General features: G+C 41.0%; 1 protein-coding gene across 1 annotated transcript; it reads left to right on the top strand.

Moving 5' to 3' along the window:
- Positions 1 to 3,247: 3,247 nt before the first annotated feature.
- LOC138973237 (glomulin-like) lies at positions 3,248 to 8,333 on the top strand. The gene is made up of 2 exons (XM_070345961.1): positions 3,248 to 3,307; positions 5,432 to 8,333. The coding sequence occupies exon 2, from the start codon at positions 5,508 to 5,510 to the stop codon at positions 7,497 to 7,499; it is 1,992 nt and encodes a 663-aa protein (XP_070202062.1). The 5' UTR covers positions 3,248 to 3,307; positions 5,432 to 5,507; the 3' UTR covers positions 7,500 to 8,333.
- The last annotated feature ends 5,746 nt before the right edge of the window (positions 8,334 to 14,079 follow it).

A 14,079-nucleotide genomic window follows, 5' to 3' on the forward strand; every position in this document is an offset into this window, starting at 1 on the left:
ACTTAACTAACTGATCTAACTTAATTAACTTAACTAATTTAAGTAACTTAACGAACTTAATTAACTTAACTAATTTAACTAACTTAACTAACTTAACTAACTTAACTAACTTAACTAACTTAACTACCTTGCAATCACTCCCACACTCGTTCCCAATTACTCCACCAGTCAAACCACTAATCTAAGAGAAAAAACAAATTAGCCAAACTTGTACTCCCCTTCACTCGGCAAATTAAGTAATCGCTAACTAATCAGTTTGCCGTCTGTCTCCAAGTGATGTTCCTCAACCAGTCAGCTGTTAGTGTCAAGTCCTTGTGAACATACGAATAACAAACATATCTAACTACTTAACTAACTTAACTAATTTAACTAACTTAATTAACTTAATTAACTTAATTAACTTAATTAACTTAACTAACTTAACTAACTTAACTACCTTGCAATCACTCCCACACTCGTTCCCAATTACTCCACCAGTCAAACCACTAATCTAAGAATATTTTTTTTAGCCAAACTAGTACTCCCCTTCACTCGGCAAATTAATTAATCGCTAACTAATTTGCCATGGAACTGCCAATGAGCAGATGATGTGGCTGGCTGCAGTCCTAGTCCTTCCGTTTCTCAACCAGTCAGCTGGGCTCATATGCGCTTGCCTTGCTTAAGATGAACATCTAAGCACAACAATATAAATCTGTAGACTGAAGAAAAACAGAATTAGTGTCAAGTCCTGGTGAACATATGAATAACAAACACATCTATCTACTTAACTAACTTAACTAACTTAACTTAACCAACTTAACTAAATTAATTAACTTAATTAACTTAAAGGCACAGTAAGCCTCCCGTAATCCATCACAGATACGGTCAGGCTTTTACACACAGTACAAACACCCTTTCATTTAAACACTCACCGATTGAGAACATCCTAGTAGGTGCCCTCCGTAAAGAGCGAACAATTTTCAAAGAATTTATTTTTGCGTGGTTTATCTTACCCCTGAGGCATCGTGAACCCGTGTGATCCAGTTTCCCTTTTTCACAATGTAGTCGTCAGTTAGTCATTTGAATGCGACTCGATGTGAGCTTATCTACAATAGCCACGTTTTTATGCACGAAACAAACGGCTGTGGTTCACAAGAACTCTAGCGATGGCTTTTGACTGTTGAAAGGAACAGCGATATGCATAAACCGTCGTCTGCTACGACCCTTGCGTGACCCTGCTTCCGGACTTTTCTTTTTTCAAACTTTCACAACTTCGAATTGTACTGATCTTGTCTTGATGAAAAAAGAATTCTTTTATGATTAAAGAATGTTTGTGTAACAAGCTGTCAATTTATTATTTAGATTTTAAAAGTTAGGTCTAGCGCAAAAACTGACGCACCACGGTCCAAAAACATTCTGACTGATAATCATCGATCCACGGCTATGGCCAGTTTACATCGATAGAATGAGACCCGAAGGAAAGTAACACATTTTTGACCTGAGTTCAGGATGGGTCCAAAAAGTGTTGGAGACAATCTGCAAAATTAATTCTTTAAAACTTGCTCGCTCTTTACGTAGGGCACCTAGGATGTTCCCGTTTGGTGAGCGTTCAAATGGAAGGGTGTTTGGACTGTGTGTAAAACTGACAGTATCTGTGATGGTTTACGGGAGGCTTACTGTCCGGGCGTGATTTCCGGTATTGAATATTCATAACAGCCGTCCAGCACCAAAACGAGGCGCCATTGTTATAAAGGAGCAAGTCCACGAAAATAAATTCTTTGAAAATTTCTCACGCTCGACAGCGGAAAGCAGCCAGTATGTTCCCGTTCGGTGAGCGTTCAAATGGAAGTATGCTTGTACTGTATGTAGACGCTCGGGGAGCTCTGTGATGGTTTACGGGAGGCTTACTGTGCCTTTAACCAAGTTAACTCACTTAACTACACTGCAATCACTCCCACACTCGTTCCCAGTTACTCCGCCAGTCAAACCACTAATCTAAGAAAAAACAAAAACATCATGGTTTTATGATCAAACACACAGACACAGAAACAGACACAGACACGCTCACACACACACACGCAAACACACACACACACACACACACACACACACACACACACACAGACACAGAAACAGACACAGACACGCTCACACACACACACGCAAACACACACACACACACAAAACCACACGTACAATGATTGTCTAAACGTGAACCCACGTTTCAAGTGTCAAAATTGACACTGACCAGTGACATTGATAGAAAAACGGACCAAGAGAGACAACTAGTGTTTAGAAAAGTCCGGTTTTTGTTTTATAGTCTCCCTTGTATCTGCTCGCTCAACATGAGACGTCACGTACACGTCTCGAACGAGTTGTTCATGAACTATCAATTTACACGAATAAGCAGACGGATGCAAAATTGTATAAGACAGGTGCAGACTAATTAAACCCGGCTCAGTCAGGATGTCTGCTCACACATTTTCCAGAGAAGTGTGTGTGTGTGTGTGTTTGTGTGGCCGTGAGTGAGTCAGTGTGTGTGTGTCAGTCACAGTGTGCCAGTGTGTGTCACAGTGTGTGTGTGTGTGCAAGTGTGTCTGTGTGCAAGAAGAGAGAGAAAGAGAGAGAGAGAAAGAAGTAGAGAGAGACAGAGAGGGAGAGAGCGAAGTAGACTCGGAAAGAGAGTGACAGCGGAGCGGAGAGGCCGGGAGACTCGAGAGCCTGACTGACAGACACTGAGGCCGCGAGAGAGAGAGAGAGAGAGAGAGAGAGAGAGAGAGAGAGAGAGAGAGAGAGAGAGAGAGAGAGAGAGAGAGAGAGAGAGAGAGAGAGACTGAGAGAGAGAGACCCGGCTCAGACACACACACACACACACTGACACACACACTCACACGCACACTCACACTCACACGCACACACACTCGTCTCGATTCCCAGTCCATGTTAAAACGTGTCTTAAACATAAAGTCAAAAGTTGACTAAATGTAAAAACAGCGGCACAGCAGAATCAGCCCTTTGAATTCTTTTCATGTTTTTTTTAGACGACACCGCTTTACCTAAAAGACGTGATCTTGGTAAACACTAAATGACAGCCTTCCAAATCTAAGTTACACAGTTGATATGAGTCTAGTACCATCAAGATAAAAAGATAAGACATTTTGAAGGAAATGTATCAAGCGGCAAGCGGCAAGCCGCAGGGCTTTGCCATATAACAGGAACGATAACTCACTTTTGAAACTGGCAATCACTATTGCGTTACTTCCCTTGCACCGGCATTGCAACATGGCGTCCCGAGTTATCGTCTGCGTGCAACTGTTCACAAGAACTGGTAATTTACATTCATGTTTGCAGCTTTTGTTTCGCACTGCAAAGACAGTTAGCGAGTTCATTGTAAGGTGTTAGCCAAAGTCATGATTTAATGCGTGTACACAGTAAATGTGAAGTAGAAAACAATTTCTGCAATCAGCAGTACCAATGTTACACAATGTGAATGTCAATGTCAGAACATAGGAGTGTGTAGTGTAGTGCACATGTATGAATATAATTGGGGGTTCACCAGAACACAGCAGTTGGTACCAGGTAGTGAAGATGTAAAGGAAATGGAAATTACTCACAACAGTCTCTAAACAACATCACATTGTCTTTACACATTTTGAAACGGCATAAAATTAGAGCTGAGAAGTTGCATCACCGGATTCACTGTATATAAAAAATGCACGTACTGAGAAATAGATTCACTGTAACAAAACGTACACGATGCATTTTTAAAGTTGACAGTGGCACAAATGGTAATGAAAAGAAACATGATCAACACACACACACACACACACACACACACACACATACACACACACACACACACACACACACACACACACACACACACACACACACACACACACACACACACACACAAGAAAACAGGTAGCTTCTTTTTCTTAATACATTTAAGTTTTGGTTTTCAAAAACTATAGCAGGTGTTGGTTGTCTTAATAAGGAGCACAACATTGTTTACAGTACACACAGATGCATCATCATTAATACATGTAATATGCTTGGCCCTTGTTCAGACAGAAGTGGTTAAAAAAATCACACACACTTATGTATGCACGTAGCGCGTTCGGATTAGACGACTTATTATTAGCCCGCAGAGAGAGAGAAAGAGAGAGAGAGAGCTTACACTCACACACATACACACACGTATGTATGTTCACACACGCAGCACGCGTTCAGATTACACGACTTAGTAGCCCGCAGAGAGAGAGAGAGAGAGAGAGAGAGAGAGAGAGAGAGACTGGGCTTGCCGGACTGACTGTCTTTGTAACTGAGACCAAGATTTTGCCAACAAAAGTGAAGAGACTGGGCAAAGACACCATGAACATATGACGCATGACATGACGTCAAAACTAATGACGTGGTGAGGAGAGATGAAGCAACGTTTTGCCAACCCAGACGGGCAGGGGTCTGCGATGGCTCATATGATATGTACTGTTTTCTGCCGTTTTTAACGAATCCTTTCAGGTTTGGTTTTCCAAAAGTACCCTATGACACGACTCGTTGCATATATAGCACACACTCTCAGTCTCACTGTCTGATATATCTTACACAAGCTTATGAGCACATATTCTCATGTACATTGTTCGTGAGATTTTTTATCAGCTGAGTTCTTCCCCTGATTTACCAGTTTGTCTTTGGACAATTTTATCATGACACATTTCTAATATATTGTAAATAATTGCTGGCTAAAGTTATGTCGGCATCAGTCTGTGTATCATTGGTTTGTTAAAATACCGACTAATTTAGGAAAATCAAATTGCTGTACATTCTTCACATTGATGTATCATTTTGTATGTCATTGCAAGTTTGTCACATTCTGTTAAAAACACTTGTAGCATGTAAATTATTTATCACTGCAGATACGTTATGTTTGGTGGTATTGTCCTGCTTGTAAATGTAATGCTGGCAGCTTGGGATATGAGTTAGGTGTTGTTGTGTTGTTATTTCTTTCTCCTGATCATTATTGTTTTCACTCTTTCCAGCCAGTACATTATTCAACTAGGCTATGCTATCGGCTAAAGACTATCGGGCATTTTATGCCTTTCAGTTTAGTGGGACTGCAAAAATGTATTGGATACATTATGCCCTTGGTATTTTTCCAGTCACTCTGATGTCACAGCGAAAAGATCCAAAAGGCTTTTCGCTGCTGCCCGAATTTTTCTGATTTATGTTCTTTATTTTATATTTGTAGATTCATGAATGAATACTTAAGGGCCTTCCTTGGGTTTCTTTGAAAGATTGATAACCGTTACAATTCAGGTGGCTACATGCAGTACACTATTGTGTCACTGGAAACACATCTTCTAACTTGTGGTCTCTGTGGTAGTTCTGCATTTACTTGGAATTGAAGGGGTTGTAGGAAAAGCTAACCACCAACCCGCATCATACTTTTCAGGACTTTGAGTGTGGAACAACTACGCTGATCTGGAACCTAACCATCAAACTGACTGTAATCAGTGAGTGATTTCAAGATGTCACTGCTGCAACAAATTCAGGATGCTGCCTGTGAGATGGAGACGGATCTGGCCATCCCCCCCGTGGAAGATAAAGAGGAGCTGCTTGGCCGAATTGCTGAGAGTGTGACAGCAAAGGACAGCAGGACGCTTCAGGCATACGTACTGGAGCAGAGGCTGCCAGACCCTGAGCAGTTCTGGGAGCTGACGACACTACTGGCACCATGTCTGACCACAGAAAACCTGGAAGAGATGCCTCGGTTCTTCACCACAGTGCGCAGATGCCTCACTCACTTCTCTCGCCATGGCAAACCCAAAGAGATGGTGCTGGCCCTTCTGGAGCAGATAGAGGGCTTCCAGGACGATGCTCTCTTCATCACCTTGCTGCCTTGTCTGCAGAACGCCCTGCTGCAGCTGCCGGTCAAGCGTGGACGTTCGCTGGAGCTGGCCCTGGACACGCTTGGCGACCACGTCAAAGGGATCCCTGCCCCCCAGAACTGGAACCTGGAAGGAGAAGAGACAAAGCTGCTTGAAAGCGATGAGACAGTGCGCCGATTCCTGAATGTAGTTCCAGCCTTTCTGGATTTCATGCAACCCTTCTTGAAAGGAGTGGGCCCTGAGGGGGATGGCAAAGGATGGCAGTGGGAGAGGAGAGTGTTGAGAAAACACCTCTTGCAGCTGCTAGAACACCCTCTAGTCTTTCTGGATCTGCGCTACAACAGCAAGGAGAACTCCCCTAAGACCTACAGCAGGGAGATAGCAGAGACTTTGGTGCAGTGCCTCACTCAAGTGGAGGGCAACTTCTATGGCCTTCTGGTGCAGAATCCTGCTGATGGGAAAACCACCTATTCTGGCCTCAAGGGCAAAGACAAGAAGAGCTCATCAGGGAAGGCAGAAGTAGAAGACACAGACATGGAGGCAGAGAATGCAGAGAATGAGCTGAAAGCGTCAGGAGCTGCACAAGGGGAGGACAGCGAAGAAGTACAGGAGGAGCTGTCACAGCTGTCAGGAGCGACCCTTGCCTACCTGGTACAGGTGGAGTGGCTGGGACAGGAGCGCTGGCCCAAGACTCACAGCGTCCCTCACCTCTTCCATGCCAACCTGCCCTACGCCCACACTCTCCTCACCAACGTTGCTCACACTGCTGTCTACAAAGGTCTCTCCCTTCTCTCCTTCTACCTGGATCTCATGGAGGATCTGGCCCTTGATGTGGACACGTTGGATGATGACAACGTCATGCCTGTGGTCAATGCCATCATTATCGTCATGAGGTTCTGCCCCATTCGCCAACTCCGCTTCTCTGGGCTGGAAGTGTTCAAGATCTTCTTCGCCAAACTGGACTGCAAGGGTTGTCACCAGCTGATGAGGTCGGTCCTGGCTTCGTGTGAGCATGCTGGAGTTAGGGGCGTTGTTGTCGGTCTAATCAAGAACAATATTGACACTGCACTAAGGACACTGGATGTTGAAAAAACGCATTGCGGAAATAAGGCTGGAGCTGCTTTAAAGTCTTCAGGAGAAGAGAAACCCGTGGATGATAGAAATAATAGATCTCTCTACTTCTTCAAGGACAAACTGAAGCAACTGCTGCAGCTGGCCATAAAACTACCAGAAGGAGCAGCCACAGACTTGCTGGAGCAGTCGGATCTCATCATGGCAACCCTGAACTTGCTTCGTTACTTGGTGCTAAGAGACTCTGACAACCACACTGCTGTGTGGGACATGCTTCCCTTGCTGGAGAAAGAGTACTTTTCCGCTCTTCGCACAGGTCTAGACATGTCTGAGGGTCACTATAAGCTGGAGCTTGACAACCTCAACAAGCAAGCTGCTAGGCGCCCCCGAAAAGGGGAGGACATCGCTGCCACAGTGAGTGTGGCAGGCACACAGTTACCTCCCATGACCGAGGATCAGCGGCTGAATGTGATGCACTCTGCCCTGACGACCTTTGACATGATGAAGTGTGTGTTAGCCAGGCTGTCTGAGATCATTGATCAGAAAAAAAACAAAGCTTAGCAAGGTTCTTTTGAGAATTGACGTGTCTTGTTACAGTGAGAGCGTTTCATTTTATTCTCTGACTCTGTATGCAGAAATGTATTTTGTTGAGAATCATTCAAGGCTGATCTAGAAAAATGTAAATGAGTTTCTGAGGCAGAAACATTTTGATTGCAGTTAAAAAAGCATGTCGTAAGAGGCGACTAACGGATTCTGTTTCTCCTTTTACCCTTGTTAAGTGTTTCTTGAATTTCTCTATGAGATAATAAAGTATTCTTATTCTTATTCTTCTTATTCTTATATAGTCAATTTTTGTAAAGATTTTAGTCAAGCAGTATGTAAGAAATGTTAAGTCCTTTGTACTGGAAACTTGCATTCTCCCAGTAAGGTAATATATTGTACTACGTTGCAAGCCCCTGGAGCAAATTTTTGATTAGTGCTTTTGTGAACAAGAAACAATTGACAAGTGGATCTATCCCATCTCCCCCCTTTCCCCGTCGCGATATAACCTTCGTGGTTGAAAACGACGTTAAACACCAAATAAAATAAAGTGAAGTTTATTTAAGCTAGCTCACAGTTTATTTCAGCTTACAGCTCGACCTGCCAAACCTCTTTAGGGGGGAAATATCAAGCATTAAAAAGTGCTTTAGATCTCGAACAGGTTTCAAACATTTGGATTTGTATGAAGTAGAGTGCATTCTGTCTTAAATGGATCGATTTTCCTGCAGAGGACTTTGTGTTCCATTAATTTTGTCTTTACAGATTACAATGGATGATCCGCCGAAACCAAAGGAAAACATATATTTGCTTTGTACTAATTGTAGCTGTATAAATAACATTTTTCCTTGCCTTGAACCCACTTTAATCTGTATTTTTTGGTGTGTGTGTATGTGTGTGTGTGTGTGTGTGTGTGTGTGTGTGTGTGTGTGTGTGTGTTCTAGTAAGAGTGTGTGTATATGTGTGTTTTGTTGCACAAGCATTTGATTCCGTATATATTTAGGTGTAAGATTTTTGAAGAAATCTTGTGAAGTGTCAATTTATGAATCAGACCTGAACAATTCAGCAGCTTGCATTTATTTTAAGTAAGGAAATGTGCACATTGTCAAAATACAGAAACACACAAAAACAAGACAAGCAGTTTTTATTACATGTATTTTGCACACACAAAAAACATCAACAAAACAGCAATCTTTGAGTCTGAGGGACTAAAGTGCACTATATTTCTGATGGACTGGACCAGGCAAAATGATACAGAGTTAAAATGCAGGTTATTTACAGATGAATCACCAGTCTCTGGCTGGAACAATCCCGAGAAACATGATCTGGTGTGAAGCAGCCACACACACACACACACACACACACAGGCAAAGACACATCTCTCCATTTCTTTTTCCTCTCTTTTTCTATATTTTTGACTTGGTAACATAGTACAGTGAAAGGTATAAGGTATGTTTTTACAACAATGTACGGTATCAAAAAAATGTGAACTGTATGAATTTGACGTTTTTCTCTCTATCCTTGATATCCTTAAAATTGACCACATACTTGAAAACAAGGAAAGTGCATGACCACCAGATGGAGAATTTTAGAAAAAAAGACATTGTCATTGAATATGAATTTTCTAGTCATACCTGATTGTTTGTCCCTTTTGGGCTTAATATCTGATGCTATTGCGGACAACTCAGTGATTTCATTTCCCAGTAAGAAAGAACATGAAAATGTTCCTTGTAACTTGTAAGACCTTCATTGTAAAGCCTTTCTTAACCTGAATGCTGAGATTTTGTTGTTTGTATTCTTCTCTTTTTAATTTTGTTGTTGCTTACTCAGTGTTTTATTTTGTAAAAGCACTCTGTCACGGGATTTTATCGTATCAAGGAACTCGTCATGAAACATTCATGCTGAAATGCCCCCGCCCCCCTAAAAAAAAGAAGAAAAAAGAAGCATTATAACTTGTAGTTTACAGTGTTAAATTAAAGTCTGCTTGCATTAATACTGAATAACATTTTTAAATGTTCTGTATTTTTCAGGTGTGCAGCAGTTACTGCGGGGACAGAGACGTAACTTTTCGAAGACCTGTTACTGTCTTGCCGGGACTAATACAGGGGACACAACTGATCACACAAATGAGCGGTATGGAAAGGCATGCTTCTCTCTCTTGCCTCACAGCCTACTGCTTGCCTCACAGCCAATGGTTGAATAATGATGTTTTTAATGGAATATTTAGTGCAGTTCAAAACGTTGGTCCATGTTTACTTTTAGAGTGGTGAAAGTTTGAACAAGTGAATGACCAAATGACCAGTGGACACCCATCTTCCCCAAAACCCCATACAGAAAAGAAATTGCAAAAAAAAAAAAGCAGCAAAACCAAAGCAATAAAAAGAGCTTTTTTTACACTTGGTATATGCTTGGTATATTTTTTTGTGGCAAATACAACACTCTTGACCTTCCTGTGGGGACTGGTTTCTAGTGTCTTTCTCCAGTTTGTAACCTTAACTCTCAACCCCTCACATGCTGTTAAGTGCCCTGCTTTTTCAGAGCATGTTCAAGAAATCGGAGAGTAAAGTCGAGCACTCGACTCGAGGAATGTTTCACATAAATTTTGCTTTAATTTGTTAATTTATGCCTTTGTACTGAGGCTTTAACATGATGTACAATAATCAGGAAACAGCCGTCTGACATACTTGGGCATGGAATCATAACTCACACATGAGGGCATTTTTTTAATATTTGAAATTTACCTTGACACGCTTTACTTTTCATAATTTGCATTCGTTTGACAGGAAGGCGAATCAGGTCAATATTTAGACGTTTTATGTGAAGGGTCATATTTCTTTAAAAGCGAAGATCGGGAGGAATTTTTCTGCGAGTACGAAGATTTGATTAATGACCTCCAGATGCGCAACTGTCCATGGTGTTCTAAATGAGTTAGGCTTTAGTGATTTTTGGCACAATCAAACTATCGATAATGTAACGGATGGTGGTTATTTTAATACTTTCAAAGCACTGATGAAAAATAGGCTACAAGACCAATTTGTCCAAACCTGGCATTCAGAAATAAATAACAATGAGTTTTATTATAATTATAGAATGTATAAAGAGAATTTTGAGTTTGAAAAGTACTTGTCCATCCTGCCGGTTAATTTAGCAAACGCTGTTTTAAAATTTAGAACACTGAATCATAAATTGCCTATACAAAAAGGTAGGACTCTTAGTATTCCCAGACAAGACAGAATCTGTCACAAATGTTCATCAGGTGACCTTGGGGACGAGTTCCATTATATTTTTGTATGTCCTTTTTTTACCAATTATAGAAAACAGTTGTTACGGTGCTATTATTATGCCCGCCCCAATTCAGTTAAATTCAGAGAGCTTTTTTCCACTACAAAAAAGAGTTTATTGCTAAAACTCGCAAAGTTCATGACACTTGTCATGGACTGTTTGAGAAGCGAGTAAAATTTAATTCTCTTTTAGCTTTATACTCCGTTATCTGTTTTGTGTTGTTTGTAATAGTATTTTTGTCCTTATGTTAACTCACCCATCACCCCCCCCCCCTCCCCCTTCCCCCCATTTCCCATAGTAAAGAAATGTATGTAATTACTTTGTGTGTTTTATTATTATTATTATTATTATTATTATTATTATTATTATTATTATTATTATTATCATTATTTATTATTATTATTGTTGAATTGTTTCTTGTATTGTTTTTGCTCTCCCTCACCCCTCAACTCCCTTTTCTGTACATAGCCTGATTTCTTTTTGTTTTAGTTCCTTTTATTTGGTGTTGAATGAAATGTGTTTTTATTGTGTTTTTTAATTTTCCATGTACCCTCACGGGGTTTTATCGGAATAAAACTTGACTTGACTTGACTTGACTTGACACTCACACCCTCTATCCAACAAGTCTCTGGAGCTGTTTAGATAAGCAGTAGTATGGTGGTATCTCTGATTACTGGACCAAGAAAAAAGGGGAAGTCACTGTTTCGTTCACTTTCGTGTCTTCGTGTGAAATTGGAGACGGCCTGTAAATTAGCCTGTGGGCATAGGGAAGCTGGGTGTTGATAACTAATGATAACAGACTTGTAGGAAGGAGTCGCTGTAGCACATAGCAGACATTCTTTCAAAACTGCGGCTTTAAGTAGTGCAAGACATGGGAGAGAAAGCAGGTGTCTCCTCTACTCCCCGTCCCTTCTTGTTTAGATGAATGTATCAGCTATTTAACTTTTGTGATTTACAAGGGACAGAATGGTTGTTTCGTAAAATATGCAAGAAGTTATGTGCCAGGATCTTAGCATTGGCTCATAGATTCTTAGTGTTCAGTTTTTGTTTTTTAAACATTTAGTAAGTAGTTGACTAAATGAACTGGATGTCGAGATGAGTTGATGGTGTATGTGTGTGTGTATACTGTACATATGTGTGGAGAGCCATTCCCAGAAAAACTACTGGACAGATGATTATGAAGCTTTACAGATTACATGTGGATTTTGTCATATATCCCTACACATATTTTTTCACTTTTTTTTCACACGTCTTTGATGATGTACATGTATCTAGCTTTTGAAAAAAAGTTGAGGCGACACTGTTGCAATTTAATTTTCCATTGAATTAATTGAAACTTAATTGGTCAAACACTCTTTGACCTGGTCTGGACTGTGGGATTGTATTTCAGCTTGGAAGCTTAAAAAACAAGTAATTCATTTCTTAATTAAATTTTGCTTGAAAATGAAATTCAGTGTTGTTCAACACACAACAACAGTCAAAATAAATATTAGTCAAAATGTCGTGGCCGCAGAAAATTGTCGTGTCAAAACTGTCGGACATTCGACCTGCCTGGGGTTAGAAGCTAGGGTCAGAAGAATTCGTCAGATCAAAATAGTATGCCTAAATGACCAAAGACTGAGGCCTGGAACAACACTGGAAATTGCACAAACAGAGTACGAACTGAGTGTATTGCAGTTTTTATGGTTTCCTGAATCCCAAAAGGTGTTTGAAGTGAAAAGTTGATCTTGGGCCAGTAACTGCTGTGCATTAATGAGTCAGAGTGCGACAGGAAACTCACATTTGAACATGAATCATGGCTGTTCGTAAATGCAGCAAGATACTTTATGAGCTGTTTTCCTCATTAACATATTTTGTGTGTCAGTGTACATGTAAAGAATTTATTGCATCACTTTCTTGAATTTATGATTAGACTGTTGACAGCAGTACCTTTCACAACTTGACATAAGTTGTCTCATGTATTCTTTATCGGAAACTGTCCCATTGCGTAACTACTGTACACGTAAGTCAGGGGCATATGGAGAGGGAGGAGAAGGAGGTTAATATTTATTTAGGGGAAATTGGTGCAGTGAAACTCCTTTCTCCTTTGGGGCGGGGATATAGCTCAGTTGGTAGCGCGCTGGATTTGTATTCAGTTGGCCGCTGTCAGCGTGAGTTCGATCCCAGGTTCGGCGGAAATTTATTTCACAGAGTCAACTTTGTGTGCAGACTCTCTTCGGTGTCCGAACCTCCCCCCGTGTACACTACATTGGGTGTGCACGTTAAAGATCCCACGATTGACAAAAGGGTCTTTCCTGGCAAAATTGCTTAGGCACAGTTAATAATTGTCTACCTATACCCGTGTGACTTGGAATAATAGGCCGTGAAAGGTAAATATGCGCCGAAATGGCTGCAATCTACTGGCCGTATAAAATTTCATCTCACACGGCATCACTGCAGAGCGCCTAGAACTGTACCCACGGAATATGCGCGATATAAGACTCATTGATTGATTTTCAAGACTGCCGAAAATTTGAGAAAAACAGGTTGGTTGGTTCTTGGTTTTTAACGCCCCTTCCTCCTATATGGCCTGTTGTTCACAAGTAACCCGGTTTTTTGAATTTGAACATGAAGTGTCTACATCATGATTGTACCACGTTTCAGGCATGAGGAACGGGAGCACACTGGTGGTCACCATGACCCTGACTTTGCAGCACAAGAAGAGTATGACACGCGCCAAGAAATCTTGCGAGCATCTCTACCCTTTGTACACCAGTATGGCTGGACAAGAAAAGCCATTGCCGCAGGTATGTTGCGCATGTACTTTGTTGTATACAGGGGAAAATTAATTGGGGTTCAACCCCACTTGGAGGAGACAATTTATTATGGTTTATCTCCATGTAGAGAGAAATTAATAGACGATGTTCTGAAATATGAGTTGTGAAAGAGTAATTACTCTTCCTTTTAGTGAGACAAGTAATCCAATCATGCTCCTTGTCCACATGTTTCAGACACACCCTTGGCTAGTGATTGGCCTGTGGATTGTTTGTCTCACTAAAACCAAGAGTATTCACTCTTTCACAACCCATACAAACTGGACTGACTTATTTTTGGTATTCGTCTATTGGGGTTTAAACCCACTTGGATGAGAAAATTAATTGGGGTTCAACCCACTTGGATGAGAAAATTAATTGGGGTTCAACCCACTTGGATGAGAAAATTAATTGGGGTTCAACCCACTTGGATGAGAAAATTAATTGGGGTTCAACCCACTTGGATGAGAAAATTAATTGGGGTTCAACCTCCACTTGGATGAGAAAATTAATTGGGGTTCAACCCACTT

Source organism: Littorina saxatilis, linkage group LG1 (assembly GCF_037325665.1).
Source record: "Littorina saxatilis isolate snail1 linkage group LG1, US_GU_Lsax_2.0, whole genome shotgun sequence".
NCBI classification, from domain to species: domain Eukaryota; kingdom Metazoa; phylum Mollusca; class Gastropoda; order Littorinimorpha; family Littorinidae; genus Littorina; species Littorina saxatilis.